The sequence below is a fragment of the Miscanthus floridulus genome, chromosome 7, assembly GCF_019320115.1.
Source record: "Miscanthus floridulus cultivar M001 chromosome 7, ASM1932011v1, whole genome shotgun sequence".
NCBI classification, from domain to species: Eukaryota; Viridiplantae; Streptophyta; class Magnoliopsida; order Poales; family Poaceae; genus Miscanthus; species Miscanthus floridulus.
In genome coordinates this window covers 81822734-81841579 of record NC_089586.1, presented here as the reverse complement: position 1 = coordinate 81841579, position 18846 = coordinate 81822734, and the positions used below count along the sequence as shown (strand labels likewise).

Here is an 18846-nt window from a genome sequence, read left to right as displayed (position 1 = left end):
TGAATACCGAAGACGGTGACAGTGGCAAGGGTGATGCGTGTGGGCTAGCCATGGCCATGAGAGAGAGGTGAAAGAGGATAGATGGAGCTATCATGTAGGCTTAGACCCATTTTGGTGACCAGTGAGACCAAAACAGAGATTAAGCACCAAAATAACGCAATTTGTGAATACAAGGATCAGCATAATACACAATGCACAAGTTTAAAGACCGGCTATGAACTTTCCTCACTATAAATTATAACGGTGTATACTCACCAAAAAAAAATTTATAACGGTGTCAGTGAGCAGCGGCGGCGTGTCGGGCTGTAGTAAAAAAAGAAATCAAGTGTAGAAAGAGCTCCAAACACTGGAGTGTTCGGTAGAGAGATTCCATCACAACGGGCAAAGTGCACGCGGATCGGAAGAAGCGTGCATTCTCTTTCCCTCGCTAAGAATAGACTCGCGCGGGTAGGGGCGTGGCGCACAACAAAACGAGTTGAATCGCGCGCCTGCCAGGGGGCGCCGAGCAGGGGCACGTACAACGGGCTTTGAGATGCCGTCTCCATGATGACAAAATTGCAGAAAACACCTCCATCCAGCGCTGAAGAAAGAGGGAGAAGCCGTCTCTTGGCGAGACGACGGCAAGAGCTCGTGCTCCCAGGCGATCTCGTCGAGCCGAGGTACACCGTGCGGATCGGCTGTGGGTGTGCACGAGAGATGAGCATTGCGCGCCAAATCCCTTCCGTCGCGCCTGGCATGGACTCTGACACGGTTCATTACATGCTGCCAAAGTATACACTAGCAACTGATACAGAGATGGCAGCTCGTCTGCATGTCTGATATATACAGTGATCCTCCCTTGGTCTATGGGGTCAGTCAATGATCCTGAATATTTTGGTCCGTAGAAGATTGCAGTATGTGAACATTTGGGAAGAAAGCATTTTGGCATGGAATAAATTTGATTTAAATCTAGATATAAATAAATTAATATATCATTTATATTGATGAGAAATATTATAATCATGTTCATCTTATTTATGTTTGTGCCCGGTAGTGCCTTCTTTTGAGCAGGTGTTCACTTGAATGCACACATTCTGTAAACTGAATGTTCACTTGAACGCACACATTCTGCAATTCTATTTTTCAGTTACCTGCATGCTCACTTGATTTTGATTGTTGCTATGGAAACAAAGAAAACTAGACATAAATTTTTGGGGAAGAAGACGTATGTTATATTTGATTTATGAAATATATTATATTACATTATATATATAATATATGGTTTACCCTGAAAGATTTCATCAATTAGCAACACAATGTTATATAGAAATGATATTCATGATTGATCATGGCTATATGCAAGCATTAAAAAAATTTGTAGACAGCCAAATAGACAGCAGCTGTCTGTGGGTTGTACGAGTTATTTGTTCAGCCGTCTGTATTATAAATTCTAAAAACTTACATACAGCAGCTGTCTCTCTGTTGTACATGCCCTAAAACGGGTGGGACGCCTCCTTTCCCTCGGAAAAAGGATCTCCCACCGCTAATCTATCGTCCTCCTCCCTCCCTCCCCGTGGCCGGCCACCCACGCCGTTGCTGCTGTTCTCGCGCGCTCTCCGCCTCTTCTCTCGTAGGTGCCATCGGAGCTTGCTTTTGGGGAGGTAGGTAACGATCGAGCTAAGCTTTAATTTCTTCCCACACATCATCATGCATTGTCCGTATTTCTGGTTCCTTATTGTCGCCGATCGATTTCTTGCATTGTCTCTTCTCTCTAGCTCCGTCGTGCCTCTAATATGAAGAGAATGTGACCATCCATTCTGTGATGCTTAATGCGGAATACTCCAGGTCGTGCGGCATGATCTGCTGACCGACCCCAAATCAACCCGGCCGCGCATCGACCGTCGCCGCCATCCAGTCCGGCGAGGAGGAGGAGGAGGAGGAGAGGAACCGACAAATTAAAGATGTCTTGCTGCGGTGGCGCCGAGGAGGACAGCTACGGCCCGCCGGCCAACCAGGCGGTTCCGCCACCCAATGCCAACGCCCCCGGTACAGCTTCAGGGCATCATCACCGTCGATGTCGTCTGACCACCACCGCCTTCTCATCTCAATCCATGCATGGCGCATGCAGGCAATAGAGGCGGGCCGAGAGGACCGGGCGCGCCCAGGGTCGGCGGCCCCGCCAAGCCCGTCAGCATCGACGTGCCCGCCATCCCCTTCGACGAGCTCAAGAAGATCACCAACAACTTCAGCGACCGCGCCCTCATCGGCGAGGGCTCCTATGGCCGCGTCTACAACGCCACGCTCAGCGACGGCCGCTCCGCCATCATCAAGAAGCTCGACACCAGCGCCTCGCAGGACTCCGACACCGACTTCGCCGCGCAGGTGCGGACGCGCGGTGCATGCCTGCCTGCCTTTCGTCATCTTCCTCTTCCTCCTTTCTTAACGTTGATCGTGACGTTTCCGTGCATTGCCGGGCGCCCTCGTCTCCATCTCCATCGTACAGATAGCGATGGTCTCCAAGCTCAAGAACGAGTATTTCCTGGAGCTCCTGGGGTACTGCTTGGAGGACGGCAACCGCATGCTAGCCTATCAGTTTGCCACCATGGGTTCTTTGCATAACATACTACACGGTTCGTAGCTCTGACGATCCATGCATCTCTTCTTCGGCCGACGGTGATCTGACATTGTTCAGGGAACGATCGATTGATTCTGGCATTGTTTTGTTTGTGCAGGGAAGAAAGGAGTTCAGGGTGCGGAGCCCGGCCCCGTCCTCAACTGGGCTCAGCGAGTGAAGATAGCTTACGGAGCCGCGAGAGGGCTAGAGTACCTGCACGAGAAGGTGCAGCCGTCGATCGTTCATCGAGACATCCGGTCCAGCAACGTCCTCATATTCGACGATTTCAGCTCCAAGATCGCTGATTTCAACCTGACCAACCAGGGGACCGATACCGCCGCGCGGTTGCACTCCACTCGCGTGCTAGGGACTTTTGGATACCATGCCCCAGAGTAAGATCCATGAAGAACGACGATAGATCTGGCATGGCAAATTGTGCAAGTTTTTCTTTTGTAGCAGTAGCCTTCTTAGTTATTGGTCGTTCTTACCCAGATTGGTATTTGGATCATTTTCTCAGATACGCTATGACAGGCCAGATCAACCAAAAGAGCGATGTCTACAGCTTCGGCGTGATTCTTCTAGAGTTGCTGACCGGAAGGAAGCCGGTCGATCACACCATGCCGAAAGGCCAACAAAGTCTTGTTACTTGGGTAATTATAATGTGGTTTGTTTAATTTGTTTCCTTTCTGAAACTCATCATAGTATGCAAATGCCAATAGTCTCCTGACTGTCAATGTCTATACAATCGTGTGAGTAGGCCGCTCCAAGGTTGAGTGAAGATAAAGTGAAGCAGTGTGTTGATCCCAAGCTCAACAGTGACTACCCTCCAAAGGCTGTTGCAAAGGTAAACAAAACAAGAAAAAGTTCTAGCGCTTGGGTCATATATATGTTTCCAAGAACTTTTCAGCTGTTTGCCGGATATGCTACAGGGACTTACTGGCATTTTCTGAATTTTCAGCTGGCAGCAGTTGCAGCGTTGTGCGTTCAGTATGAATCCGACTTCCGACCAAACATGACCATCGTGGTGAAGGCGATCACGCCTCTTCTAAACGCGCCAAAACCAGCCGCTCCAGCAGCAGCGCCACAATCCTGATCAACCAGATGACAGACAGAATTAGCCTGCGCATCTCTGACTCCTGAACACGGTTTCCCTCTGTTTCTGATCGTAGATGTATGTTTAAGGAACCACGCATCCTTGCTCCATCGATCCAGCGCCTATGCTTTTGTAAAAAACCACTAATCTGCTGGTACTGCAGGACACATATAGGGGAATTTTGTAAAATGTTAATCCGGTACTCTGAATTCGTGTGTTTTTTTGTTTGTTTGCCTTGTGATATAACACATGTGCAGTTTTAGAAAGTACACATGCTCAGCCTGTTCGTTTGGCTGTGGCTTGTCGTAAACGATCGTAAATTTCCAGCCGGAACAGTATTTTTCTCTCACACAAACCAACCAGCAGTACTTCTTCACGAATCAACAACGATACGAACCAGCCAACCGAACAGGCTGGAAAAGTAGACATAACCTCCAAATTCTTTTTAATTCACATAAAGTGATACTAAACAAAAGCTTGCTAATTAAGTTCTAACGACTGGTGTTGCGAATAATATATATGTAAATTTCCTTTTGTCACTCTTACAACTTGATATTTTAGCTGTTTTTTCCTCCTAAATAAAACACTTGACAAGCATTGCATGACACACCTTGATTCTAAGTGTGGTCATGGAGATGAGTGCGAGTTTCCAGCTTTTCCAAATAACATGAAGTCACAGCCACAGCTACAGCCTACAGGAATGAAACTGAATCAAATCAAGAGATTATGTCGCTCTTTTTCACCAAGAGATTATTGGCTCTTTTTCACCATATAATTGTTCGGACCTATTACAAAGTAGAAATAGTCCAAAGGAGCGCACTCTGATAACTTCAAGTCTTGCTTAAGCTTAAACCAAAACTTTGCTAAGTACACTAAGTTTATGTAGGTCCATCTAGCATCTTAACGGCTCCTTTCTTCATAAATTTCTTATTCACAACTCCTCTAGAGCACAATTGACCAAGCAATTCTCTTGCCTCCTTTACCAAGCCTTCATAAGCCAAGCCTTCAACAAGCATAGTGTAAGTCGATTCGTTCGGCATGCAGCCATTCGATATCATGTAAGCAAACAGGTCGATAGCATTATGTGTTTCACGCCTTTTGCAGAGCCCAAGAAGAATAGCATTGTACAGCACCACAGTGGGCCTTATACCCATATCTTGCACTTTAGAAAATGTTCTAATCGCCTCCTCAATTCTGTCTTCTCTACAAAGACCAGAAGCTATTGTTGTATAAGTAATGATATCTGGTTGGAGCCCTTTGCTGATCATCTCATCCAACAGTTCTAATGCTTCCTTTGTTTTGCCAGCCTTAGTAAGGCCATCTATGACCGTGTTATAACTAATCAAGACCGGGCTACAGCCTTTGTCCTTGAGTTGATGAAGCAAGTCAATAGCAACATCAACTTCCCCATTGCAGCAGAGTGCAGTAAGCAGAGTGTTGTATGAAACGATGTCTGGGTAACAACCCCTGGACACCATTAGTTCTACAAATGCCATTGCTTTATCCATCTTCTTTTGTTTGCAGAAGGCATGAAGAAGTGGGTTATAACTCAATGAATTAGGCGTGCATCCGTACTTGGGGATCTGCTCAAGAACTTCCATAGCGGGCTCAACCAATCCTCTACGACACAAAAAACTGATGAGCATATTAAATGTTACCACATTTGGAGGGCAACCCTTGTGGGCCATCTCTTCCATGAGCATCTCGGCATCTTCCCACCGTTCTGCAGTGAACAAGCCCTTCAGCACAATGTTGTAACTAACAGTGTTCGGCTCGCACCCATAGGACGGTAAGTTCTCCAAGAACTCCATTGCGTCGTCAACCCGGCCTTCCTGGCAGATACCATTGAGGACGACATTATAGGTGATGATGTCCGGGGCGCACTCCTTGTCCCGCATCTCGTCGAGGAGCTTCATGGCCTGCTTGTACCCACTCCTCTTGCAGGTGGCCTCGAGCAGAATGGTGTAGGTGACGACGTCGGGCAAGCAGCCGCGGCGGAGCATATCGTCGAGCACCGCGAGGGCGTTGCTGGTCCGGCCGCGGCCACAGAGGCCTCGGATGAGCGTGTTGTAGGTGTAGGCGTCGGGCTCCACGGGCATGTCCGCCACGAGCCTGCGCGCGGCGTCGAGCTGCCCAGCCCCGCAGTAGCCCGCCACCATGGTGTTGTAGGCCACGACGTCGCGCCCGCACGCGCCCAGCACGCGGCGCGCGTCCGCGGTGCGGCCCGACGCGCAGAGCTTCTTGATGAGCGCGGCGCAGGGCCCCGCCGCGGCGGGCGAGGGCGGGTCTAGCCCCGCGAGGGAGTCGACGAGGCGGAGGGCATCGTCGAGTTCGCCGCGGTGTACGAGAACGCGGAGGCGTTCGGTGGCGGAGGTGGAGGAGGCGCTACGGCGCGGGGTGGCCGCGGATTCGGCGGGGTATGCGGCGACGCGGGGGACGAGGTGGAGTTGAGGGGGCCTCGGGGTTGGGGGCTTGGGCGGCGCGGGGAGGGAAGGATAGGGTTGAGAGGAGGGGAAGGTGATGAGAGCGGCGGACATGTGGGACGGCGGCGCAGCGGGCGGAGGCGCGGCGGCCATCGTTGTCGGGCGACGAGGCAGCACAGCGGCGACGATAAGTTCAGTGGAGAAAAAGAAGGGGAAAAGTCCGTTTTAACTATAACTTTCTGAACTATCGGTTTCCCAAAAGAAAAGAAAAAAAACTTTTTGAAGTATCGCCAGTAGCGGAGCCAAGCACCTCGGGGGCTAATCAATAAAGATTTAGAACAAATGTCGAAGATTAATGGTGAAATTATGTTTTTCTACAGTAAATATAAAGCAAAATCACTCTCACGGGGTTGCAGCCCCCCTAGCCCCCCTGGATCCGCCAATGACTATCGCCACAGTCCAAGGTTTTTCCAAAAGACTCGAAAATAAGGCAACCGTGCTAATTATGGTATTGAAAATGGACACGCGTCCTCCCTTCCCTGGGTCCAAATTCCAAATCATCATGATTTCATCCTATACACCAAACTTGGCCACCTCACGGCACGGGCCCATTTGTTAGAACGGCACACGGGCAGAGTGTTAAATCCCTGCCACGCTGTCGATGCACCGTCTCTTCCTCTCTCCCATTCCTACGAACCCAAGCTGCTCTACCATTCGCGTCGCCACCATTGCCGTCGCGACGGAGGAGGCTTCAAATGTCGAGAGAAAGGAGTGCGGCTTATAAGAGGACCGTGAGAGGAACCATTACGTGCGGAGAACGGATCGAACCCAAGTTAGGGTTCCTACTCCTCCGATTTGTTGAAGTACAAATACGATGTGTGGTTAGGTTAATTGACTTAGGTCTTGAATTGAACCATGTTCTATAGCTTAGCTTGCATCCTTCTTGGGTCATTGTAGGGTAGGTACAAATAGAGGATAAGGGATCCACTGGATTTCTTGGCTATTAGATTTCATTTCAATGATGAATCTTTCAATGATGGTAAGAAGTTGCATTACTGTAGAGGCCGAGAAGCTACATCATGTATTGAGAGGGATAAGATTTCTATTGAGTATCAAAACATAGGGGTAGATTAGTTCTCTGAATTAAGAAGCATGATAGTCTGATTAACCCCCTGACCGATTATCCTAATTAGCTAGGGGCTCGAGAGCTACAATTGTCGTGTACGCTCTTGTCTATTAACGAATAGCTTCACGGGCTTCAGAAGGCCCACTTTGTGAGATCTTAGCGCATGAAAAATGACCAAAGAGGCTAAGTCCCTGTTTGGGTCACCCACTCTTGGGAGACTCGATCATTTAAGCGGCCCCGGCCTTCAGGGACGACAACCGAACAAGCCCTGCAACATAAGCTTTGTCCTTGCTTGAGCTAGGCTTCACTCCGGGCCGACACCTAGAATATACCCCCAAATCTGTTAGGTATCCAAAGCGTGACACATGGATAGAGCATCAGGGTGCCAGATCCTGCCGGAGTTCTGTTTCCTCGCTCCAGTGAGACTGTGTCGACCACTCCCAATGCTGGGTCATTGCCTGGAGCATGACGCAATGTGACAAGGTGTAAGTGCATCTAGCCCTTTAGTGGGTTTTGGTGAATTGAATGACAACACCATTAAAAGTTTAACAAGTTTGCTAAGTATTGAACAGGAAATTGAGTTTATTGCATACACTTATGGATTATGGAATGAGAAATGTATATAGGTTCAACAAGAAGGCAAACTTGATGATATTCCACATAATGTTCAAATCAAGGCCAAAATTATATATTTTGTATTGGAAGATCACAGAAACAATATAGTTCAAGAGAAAGATAACAATGCAAATGAAGTTGATGAAATGGCTTCTATGTTGAGGAATATCATAGTATCATAAGAAAGCATGCATATTTGGCAAATGTTAAAAGAGACATGAGTTGATGATTTTGGATTGGTCTCAATAATGGATTGTTTTGCATGAACAAGAAGAGTTTGATAGTGGATTAGCTTTGATCAAGGATTGAAGAATGAGTCAAGAATGTATAAGTGAAGAAATACCAAGCAAAGGTTTAAATGACAAAGGACACAACTCATATTGGATATAAGTTAGTCTCTATGTTGGTTTGCTTGTATGGATAAAGATTTGGAAAATCACTTTGCATTGCTTTGATCAAGTTAGAAGTATGAAGATAGATATTGAAGTGAGTATTAGGAGTGTCAAGCTAAAATGAAGAGGATATAAGGAATCATGAATTGGCTTGACCATATTGATGTTGATTCATTATGTCTTTATGTGAATCAAACTAAAGCTTGATTGATCTCAACATTCATATCTAAAAGATATTCAAGAAAGGACCATACTATTGAAGAAATGGTTTTTCAATGGATACTTAATATGATGTGACTTGAGTATGACTTGATAAGGTGAAGATAGCAAGGAAAGGGCTTCGAGGGACTAAGCGAAGGTGAAGGGCAAGCGATGGCTTAAGGACCAAGGTACCATGGCTAAGGTGAAGAAGAGAGTACTTGCATTGAGTCGAGGAACTAATCAAGCTATAAGGAGTCATATTGTGTTGAGGATCAAATCATTAGTGAAAGTGTCTTGAAGCCATTGAGGTGAACTCAAGTCGTTAAAATAGTTCAAGTCACATGCTCAAGGTGTGTTTGCTCAAATAGATGAGATAAAGATGATTGCAACCCCTTATGAAGTGATATTGAGAAGAAATGGCATATGAAGATATTGAAGACTCACGTGGTTAAAATGGTTCAAGTCACATGCTTAAGGCATAATGGGAATGAGTACAATACATTCGATGGTGGAGCCCCCTATTATAAAAAGGATGCGATGACCAACTCAAAGGTGTTTAAATTCTTTGATATTTTGAATTTGAGTATAGGAAAAGTCATACTATAATGAGGGACACGATGCTTAAGCTAACATGTGCCACCAAGTGCTCAAACTTACACATACATCCTTAGTTACTCAGTCAAGACAACCAACACTTCACTCTTACCCTTACTGTCTTGCCTGGTGCGGAACTACCACACCTAAAGAGAGGCAGTGCGGCACTGCCGCACTAGAGCCGTGGCACTACCGTGACTTAACTTACCGTTGGAGCATGGGGTATTTATACCTTCTCTTCTCTCCCACAACGGTCACCTATTTTTTAGCCCGACCATTCCCTTCCTAGGTGCGACCAGAGCAGCTCTCTCTCTCTCCCTCACTCACCATTGGAGCTCCTCAAGATTCTCCCTTTGATTCCCTTCCAAATCTAAGCGAGTTTGAGTCTCCAAACTGCATTAGAGAGCAACCCCAACTGTTCTTCATCTCTTAGAGCACTTGGTTCATGTTTTGGTCGGCGGTTGTGTTTATTACTCGTGGAGCTTTGCTCCTACCCAGCTAGAGCGTCGCCCGTGGAGCTTGTCAACTTGTGTGGTAGCCCTGGGAGGTTTGTAATAACCCCAAACAGCTAGTGAAATCACCCCTCATCTCAAGAGTTTATTCTCTTAACTTGAGAACGAGGAAAGGATTGAAAGAGACCCAAAGCCTTTATGGCAACCTCAACAATGTGAACATAGGCAAGCCTTAGTGGTGTCGGGGACCAATACTAGGGTACCCAAAGAGGAGGAGCTAATGGTCATCAACATTGATTCATTCGAGTAGTTAAGAGTACAACTATAGCTCCAACCGACCCCTAGGTGCGTGGGCTCTGCCTCGCTCGACCTCTGGGGACGGCCTCTGCCTCACCCGACCTCTGGGTTGGGGGCTTCGCCTCACCCAACCTCTGGGTCATGGGCTCCGCCTCGCCCCTCCTTTGGGTCAGGGGCTTCGTTTCGCCTGACCCCTCAGGCGCGGCTCCTGATGGAAGCCTGTACCACCGCCAACCACTATAGGCCAGAAAGTACAACCTAAGGTCAAATTTCTATCATCGTGCAGGGAGCGGGCACATCTCAACATGACCCATGCTGATGACATGTCACTCTAGGGAACTCACATCACCAACTATGATAGACGTGTGGTCCCTATGATGCCTACTCCCTGTATGGCCGCTGACCAGCACGCTGGTTCGCCGCGTCGCCCACCGGGATAGAATGGGCCATCATGACCCGCTGACAATGCTAGGGTATGGCATCAACAATGAACAGGCGCCCGACGTGGAGCCATCCCTACCACCATCTATAGTGTTAGTGGGACCCACATAAAGGAGCAGAAAGGCCCGACGGACCTGGAAGCCTTCCTCTCCTTGGCTCTTCTCCCTCTTTCTCTCTATGTAACCTGCTCTTCCCCTTCGTCTATAAAAGGGGAAGTAGGATGCCCTAGGAGGAGGGATGGTGGTTCACCACTCTACATGGCTATAGACATCAAAACACATGCCCTAACACGCCTTAGGAGCACACGCACATCAGAGACTTAGGACATGTCCCTCTCTCGCTCGTTTGTAACCCCTACTATAAACTTTTAGTGCTAGTAACACGACTAGCAGCGATGAACTAGACGTAGGGACTTTCTACCCGAACTAGTATAAACCTCATGTCCTCTAAGCACACCATCCAAGCCAGACGCGCAATACTAGAAATTTACTAGTTGGTAACTCAAAACACCGATAGTTGGCGCGCCAGGTAGGGGCTTTTTGCGCGTCTCGACGTCCACATTAGGTCTTAGATGGCTAGTCACAGCGTTAGTTGGGTCTTAGGTGCGCACGTGCACTTTGGGAAACTAGACTTCATTATTATGATGGAGGGAGAGTTGGCGTAGGCTTCCGCTGCCGTCCAACCTCTCCACTTCACCAACCTCGACGCGATTGCCGAGGTGCTTGAGGAGCTGCAGTTGCACGCACCATAGGCCCGCACCCGAGAGCGACCAGCTCCTCGGCTTCGATTACGGGAGGCTAGAACACCAGCTTGGTGCCTTCTTGGGACCCCGACCGTCCTGGAAGGACCTGCACCACCTCACCTTCTCATTCACCAATGTCATGATGCAACTTGCCAGAGGAGAGCCGCTCTCCCTGGAATACCTCATCCAGAGCACCCTGACAGCGCTCCCGTCCGGTCTCCGCAACGCTGCAAAGACCGTTGGCCACCTTGTGGTGCAACACATGTCTCCATCCCCCATGAACGATGAGTTTGTGGGGATGATCGAATATGTTGTGGAATCTTTCCATGACCCCCTCATGGGGGAATCGGGGTCGCCCTCCGACTCTAACTCCAACAGGGGGAGCCATCACCCTTCTCATGAATGTTTTATGGTAGGTACCCTCGAGGGATACGTCGAAAGCATCCATGAGGGAGAGGCTACACCAACAAATGACCTCGACGATGAGGTAGAGGGGGATGCAGGGGCCCCACCTCGCCTACGGGTAGAGCAACTATAGGCCCAGCACCAAGAGATCGAGGAAGCATGACTCTAGCTCGGGCAGGAATGCGTGGAGCTCGAGCGAGAGATCTAGCGCCACGGAGACGGTGGGCGTGCGCGTGCCGTGGGCCACAACATGAACCAGAGGATCATTGAGGACGACGAAGCCCTCCCACACTTCACCTGGGCAAGCTAGAACATCACTGTTGCAGCGGCCTTACTTCGGGGGCTTTCGGGGCCTATGAGGCCCGAGGATCGTCGGGCCCATCATGAGATTCACATGCTACTCTAGCGTGCAGTGGCGCAGCAGGCCAAGAGCTCCCTATACCGATGATGTGAGCTCAACGCCAGCTAGCATGCGCCATCAGAGCGACCTGACAAGGATGTGTCAGTCCACCAGGCGCAGCAAGGCGGTAGGAACGCGCCACGGTCCCGATGCATGAGTGTCTCAGCCTCCACCGTGACGCGCGCGACACCCTCGACGCCCGTAGGCGTACCCGTGGTGATGCAAGGGAGGAGGCTAGCCGTGGCTACCACCCTTATCATGGCAGACGATACAACAGTGGTGATGACTGAAGCCTAAGCCCTGACTTGTCGGGACCTCAGACCTTTGGCCGACACATCCTCAATGTTGTCTTCCCACCGCGGTACCAATCGTCGACCAACATCCCAAAATACTTTGGGGAAACAAACCCTGGACTATGGCTCAAGGATTATTGGCTTGCTTGCCAAGCCGATGGAGCAGATAGTGACAATTTCATTATCCGCAACCTTCCATTTTTCCTGGCCAATTCGGCGCGAACGTGGTTAGCACACCTTCTGCCCAACCTAATCTAAAGTTAGGCGGACCAAAAAGAGATCTTTGTGGGAAACTTATAGGGCATGTATGCGAGTCTTGGAAACCCATCGGATCTTAAAAACTACCGACAGAAGTCTAGGGAAACTCTTTGTGGGTACATCCAGTGCTTCTTCTGGTAGTGCAACACTGCAACGAGCTGCCCAACATCGTCGATGCCAACATTATAGGAGCCTTCTTGTGTAGGACCACCTATGAGTCCCTAGTTCACAAGCTAGGATGTAAGGGTCTGTGAACCACCAAGGAGCTCCTCGACATTACCATCAGCCATGCCTCGGGCGAGGAGGCGATCGGGGTAATTTTTGACCACCTCAAAGGCAAGGCAAAGCAGGACAAGGATGCTGGTGAAGGCACCTCCAACTGTCCTAGCAAGAAGAAGAACAAGCAGCGGCATGAGGGCTTGCTCATGGCCACCGCTGACCATAAGGGGGGTCAGAAGCTCGTCGAGGGTACCTCGGACCACTTCAAGAAGCTACTCGAAGGGCCATGCCTAAAACAAGCTTTCCCTATCAAGCACCTATACAAGGACTACATCCTTATGAAGCGCTTCTTGTCCGAATGCTCCAACAAGGGGGAACATAGGAAGAAGCCCAAGCTGACCATGGACGACGTCGAGGGGAAGGATGGTGGCTTTCTAACACTAGATGGCTGCCTCATGATCTTCGGAGGGTCGGTGGCCTATGACTCTAAGCGCCGCCAGAAGCTTGTGCACCATGCCTACTTTCCTCTAATTGTCGGAGTCCACCATAACCTTTGATCAGACCAACCATTCGGAAAGCATCCTGTAGCCGAGAAGATATTCACTCATGGTCGACCTGATCATTGGCACGAAGCGGCTCACCAGGTGCTAATGGATGGAGGCAGCAGCCTCAACATCATGTATGCTGAAACACTCGACGCCATGGGCATTGACCGAGCGCACATCTGGCCAACCGGGGTGCCTTTCCATGGTGTCATGCTAGGAAAGCAGGCTGTGCCACTTGGGCAAATCGATCTGCCCGTCACCTTCAGCGATCCGACCAATTATAGGACGGAGACCCTTACCTTCAAGGTGGTCGAGTTCCATAGAACCTACCACACCATCCTAGGACGTCCATGCTATGCGAAGTTCATGGTTGTCCCTAACTACACCTATCTAAAGTTGAAGATGATGGGTCCACGTGGGGTCATCACCATTGGCACCTCCTTCCAGCGCACCTATGAGTGTGAGGTCAAGTGTTGCGAACACGCCACACCAATTGTCGCCTTCAAAGAGCTTGCGGCCATCAGGGAGGAGGTAGTTGAAGAAGCACCCGACCCCAAGCGGTCAACCGGGTCTTTTGAGCTTGTAGAAGGCGCTAAGGAGGTCCTCATAGACCCCAGTGGCTCCAAGGGCAAGGTGGTGCACATTGGCACCACACTTTCCTCTGAATAGGAAAGCACGCTCATCGACTTTCTCCACGCCAACAGAGGCATCTTTATTGGGAGACCTTCAGACATGCCAGGCATTCTGAGAGAAGTCACCGAGCATGCCTTGAAAAATTAGGCCAGGCTCCAAGCCGGTGAAGCAGCGCCTGTGTTGCTTCGACGAGGAGAAACAGAGGGCTATTAACAAGGAGATTACGAAGCTTTTGGCGACCAAGTTCATCAAGGAAGTATACCACCCTGAGTGATTAGCCAATCCCATTGTTGTACGAAAAAAGTGGGAAATGGAGAATATGTGTTGACTACATGGGTTTCAACAAGGCATGTCCAAAGGATCTGTTTCCTTTGCCACGCATAGACCAAGTAGTCGACTCAACCTCAGAGTGTGAAACCCTTTTCTTCCTTGATGCGTACTCGACCTCAGAGTGGACTGAGGTCAAAATGTCGCCAGTAGTCATCGACCAAGAGTACTGGATGATGTACTTTGATGGATTGCTGATGAAGAAAGACACCAGCACGAGGATTGTCTTCGTTTTGCCCCTCTGGGTACGCATGAGGTACATGGTTCGTATCCATTTCCCCTCCTCCAACAATGTCACAGAGTATGAGGCACTCATCAATGGCCTACATATCACCATTGAGTTGGGTATCTGATGGCTCGACATCTGGGGTGACTCCCAGCTGGTCATCGACCAAGTTATGAAGGAATCAAGCTATCATAACACCAAGATGGCTGCATATTGCTGAGAAGTCCGCCAGCTAGAGGACAAGTTCGACGGTCTTGAGCTCAATCACATGCCGAAGCGTCTCAATGAGGCGGCCGATGCACTAGCAAAAATGGTGTCCGCCCTAGAGCCAGTGCTGACGGGCATCTTCGCTAGCGATCAGTACAAGCCCTCGGTCCGCTATGAGGAGCCGAAATAGACGGGTGACGGGCCACCTACCCTGGGTTCGGTGGCTAACCAACCAGTAGCTCCATCCGACCCCAAAGTCATGGAGCTTGATGAGGATCTAGTGACAGAGCCCGACCCTCTAGATGACTGGAGGACGCCTTACCTCAACTACCTCCTCCATGAGGTGCTGCCGACGGACAAAATAGAGGCTCGACGGCTCATGCGTCTTGCCAAGTCCTTTGTCGTTATTGATGGCGAGCTCTACAGGCGAAGCCACACTAGGATCCTACAACACTGCATCCCCATGGAACAAGGGAAGTAGTTGTTGAGTGATATCCATGGTGGGATCTATGGGCACCATGCCATGCCTAGGACCCTAGTCGAAAACATATTCCAACAAGGCTTCTACTGGCCGATCGTAGTAGCCGATGCTGAACAGATTGTGCACACCTACGAAGGGTGTCAATACTATGCTCAATAGACCCACCTATCGGCCCAAGCACTCCAAATGATCCCCATCATGTGTCCATTCATGGTCTGGGGGCTCGATCTAGTCGGACCTCTTAAGAGGGCGCCCGGGGGACTATACGCACTTGCTTATCGCTGTAGACAAGTTTACAAAGTCGATAGAGGCTCGACCGATCTCCGCAATCAAGTCCAAGTAGGTTGTACTATTCTTCCTTGACATCATCCATTGCTTTGGAGTCTCGAACTCCATTATCACAGACAATGACATGTAGTTCATAGGAAATAAGTTCCTCTGATTCTATGATGAATACCACATCCACATCGATTGGGCCGCCGTGGCGCACCCCCGCACGAACGGGCAGGTCAAGTGCATGAACTGCATGGTCCTACAAGGCCTCAAGCCTTGGATCTTCAACTGGTTGAATAAGTTTGGCAGACGATGGGTCGTGGAACTTCCCACGGTGCTCTAGAGTTTGAGGACGACCCCAAGCTAGGCCACCGGCTACATGCCATTCTTCAAGGTCTATGGTTCTAAGGCTATCCTCCTGACCGACCTCGACTATGGAGCGCCAAGGGTCAGGTCGTATGATGAACAGGGAGCCGAGGTATCCCTCGAGGATGCCATGGACCAGCTAGATGAAGCACGTGACGTTGCCCTCCTCCGCTCAGCCAAGTACCAGCAAGCGTTACGCCGGCACCATAGTCGTCGAGTGCGGGGTCGGGCGTTTAACATCAGGGATTAAAAGGTCCTAATATGGCTAGAGGGGGGGTGAATAGCCTATTTAAGAATCTACAAATCAACTAGAGCAATTTGATTAGTATGACAAATAGCGTAATGCAAACTTGCTCTAGCTCTACAAGGGTTGCAAGCCATCTATCCAACAATTCTAGTTGCAATGATTACTTAGGCACACAAACTTGCTATGTGATTACTCACTAAGAGCTCTCAACCTTGCTACTCTAAAGAGCTCAACTAGATGAATGTAAATAATAAAGCAAGCTCTCAATTCTAATTACACTAAAGAGCTTGTATCAACTAGTTTGCAAGAATGTAAATAAGTGAGTAGGGTGATTATACCGACATGTAGGGGATGAACCAATCACAAGATGAATATATAGCTAATCACCAGGAGAATGCCAAAGACAAGAGACAATCGATTTTCTCCCAAGGTTCACGTGCTTGCCAACACGCTACGTCCCCGTTGTGTCGACCAACACTTGGTGGTTCGGCGGTTAAGAGATGTTTCACAAACCTTGTCCACATGATTGGACACCGCAAGAACTGACCCACAAGTGAGGTAACTCAATGACACGAGCAATTTACTAGAGTTATCTTTTGGCGCTCCGCCGGGGAAGGTACAACTCCCCTCACAATCACCGGAGATGGCCACAAACAATCACCAACTCGTGCTGATCCTCCACCGCTGCATCGAGCCATCTAGGTGGTGGCAACCACCAAGAGTAACAAGCAAAATCCACAGCGCAACACGAATACCAAGTGCCTCTAGATGCAATCACTCAAGCAATGCACTTGGATTCTCTCTCAATCTCACAAAGATGATGAATCAATGATAGAGATGAGTGGGAGGACTTTGGCTAAGCTCACAAGGTTGCTATATCAATGAAAATATGTAAGAGAGTGAGCTTGAGCCAGCCATGGGGCTTAAATAGAAGCCCCCACAAAATAGAGCCGTTGTACCCCTTCACTGGGCACACTGCAGGCTGACCGGACGCTCTAGTCAGACTGACCGGACTCTAGACCCAGCGTCCGGTCAACCGATGTAAGCCACGTGCCATCCTGCGTTCAACAGGAATCATCTGATCTCAACGGTCATGACATGACCGGACGCGTCAATTACAAAGTGACCGGACGCTGGATCTCATCGTCCGGTCATTTCCAGTAAGGTTCCAAATGTGAGATTTCACGATCGGACGCGTCCGGTCATGCTCGACCGGACTCACCCAGCGTCTGGTCACTCAACTTCTCTTCTGTACGCCCTACGTCAGCGTACGTCAGCACTGACCGGACGCACCCTGCCAGCGTCCGGTCGAAGACCAAAACACGCGCCCTCTGCTACCACTGACCGGATGCTCCAGTCCAACTAAGGCCAGCGTCCGGTCACTTACAGTGACCTCCAATTTTTCTGTCTAGGGCACCAGTGGCACCGTCGGACTGTCCACACTCTACGGGCGGACACTCCACCGGTGGAGTTCCTTACTCTTGCTCCCAAACTTCACCACCCTTGATCAAATGTGCCAACCACCAAGTGTATCACCTTGTGCACATGTGTTAGCGTATTTTCACAAACATTTTCAAGGATGTTAGCACTCCACTAGATCCTAAATGCATATGCAATGAATTAGAGCATCTAGTGGCACTTTGATAACCGCATTTTGATATGAGTTTCACTCCTCTTAATAGTACGGCTATCTATCCTAAATATGATCACACTCACTAAGTGTCTTGATCACTAAAACAAAATGGCTCCTACATTTTATACATTTGCGTTGAGCCTTTTATTTTTCTCTTTCTTCTTTTCCAAGTTTAAGCATTTGACCATAACCTTGCCATCACCATTGTCATGATCTTCGCCATTGCTTCATCACTTGGAGTAGTGCTACCTATCTCATAATCATCTTGATAAACTAGGTTAGCACTTAGGGTTTCATCAATTAACCAAAACCAAACTAGAGCTTTCAGGGACCTAGTGCTCCGCCTCGTCCAGAGCAACAAGAACCACCACAAGCTCTCTCTGCCTTGGGAGGGACAGTATGTCATTGCGGAGGTGCTCCGACTAGGCACCTACAAGCTTAGGACCATCGACGGCGAAGTCTTCATCAATGTCTGGAACATCGAACAACTACGTCGCTTTTACCCTTAATTTATGCATGCTCTCTTATCAGTTTCGCTATCAACTCCTCGATCTTTAGAGACACCCAACCCCAGCAATGGTAGGGGGTTGGGCCTCACTTGTGGGCTGATAAGAGCATATCTATTCGGTAGACATTCTCTATGCCTGACTCTTTCTCACGTTAAGACCTAGAAGTGAAGATCACGGAAACAAATGCTGAGTAAAATTGGTTGGACTGCAAGAAACCTATGCCCTAGTGGCTACGGTGTTTTTGCTCACCAGCGTGATCAGAGTTTTTTCCGCACCCCGAGCTTCTTAAGCCTTAAGTACGGAAAGAGTCAAAACACATTTAAGAGTATATCCAGCTGGCAAACATTCTCTATGCCCAACCCTCTCTTGCGTTAAGATCTAGAAGCAAGTGTTGCAGAAATGAATGCTGAGTAAAACTGGTTGGACTGCAAGAAACCTATGCCCTAGTGGCTATGGTATTTTTGCTCACCAGCATGATCAGAGTTTGTTCACCAGCACCCTGAGCTTTACAACCTTAATGACAGAATGGGTTAGAACACATTAACCTTTTTATACAAAAGGGGGAGAAGGGCTAAAAATCTGTTTGGCCATAATGAAATCTAAGAGCTTGTTCACTTGTTACGAGTTCACCGCCTAGCTTATCCGCCTAACTAATTTCTTGGGGGATGATCTCATCATCTATCTCCATAGGTATGTACTATGCTAGCAGGTCACCCAAGTCGATCGGATGGCTCGGGCCACAGTCGAGAGATGGGTAAGGAGCAGTAGGATGTCCCATGCAGGTGATGCCGACCCTGTCATGAACGATGGATCTGGATTCCACTCGGACATATCCGATAAGAGCTCCCCAAACCA

At 49.0% G+C, this 18846-nt stretch overlaps 3 protein-coding genes across 3 annotated transcripts; 2 read left to right on the top strand and 1 right to left on the bottom strand.

The window, feature by feature from the left end:
* Positions 1–1485: 1485 nt before the first annotated feature.
* LOC136463587 (probable protein kinase At2g41970) lies at positions 1486–3919 on the top strand. Its single transcript, XM_066462572.1, has 8 exons — positions 1486–1640; positions 1825–2025; positions 2108–2361; positions 2483–2609; positions 2712–2985; positions 3111–3243; positions 3351–3437; positions 3552–3919. The coding sequence occupies exons 2-8, from the start codon at positions 1941–1943 to the stop codon at positions 3684–3686; spliced, it is 1095 nt and encodes a 364-aa protein (XP_066318669.1). The 5' UTR covers positions 1486–1640; positions 1825–1940; the 3' UTR covers positions 3687–3919.
* Positions 3920–4330: 411 nt separating this feature from the next.
* LOC136463586 (pentatricopeptide repeat-containing protein At1g09900-like) lies at positions 4331–6289 on the bottom strand. Its single transcript, XM_066462571.1, has one exon. It carries the CDS (start codon positions 6260–6262, stop codon positions 4565–4567), a length of 1698 nt encoding a protein of 565 aa, XP_066318668.1. The 5' UTR covers positions 6263–6289; the 3' UTR covers positions 4331–4564.
* A 6905-nt stretch (positions 6290–13194) lies between these two features.
* On the top strand, positions 13195–13758 carry LOC136465739 (uncharacterized). Its single transcript, XM_066464357.1, has one exon. It carries the CDS (start codon positions 13195–13197, stop codon positions 13756–13758), a length of 564 nt encoding a protein of 187 aa, XP_066320454.1.
* The last annotated feature ends 5088 nt before the right edge of the window (positions 13759–18846 follow it).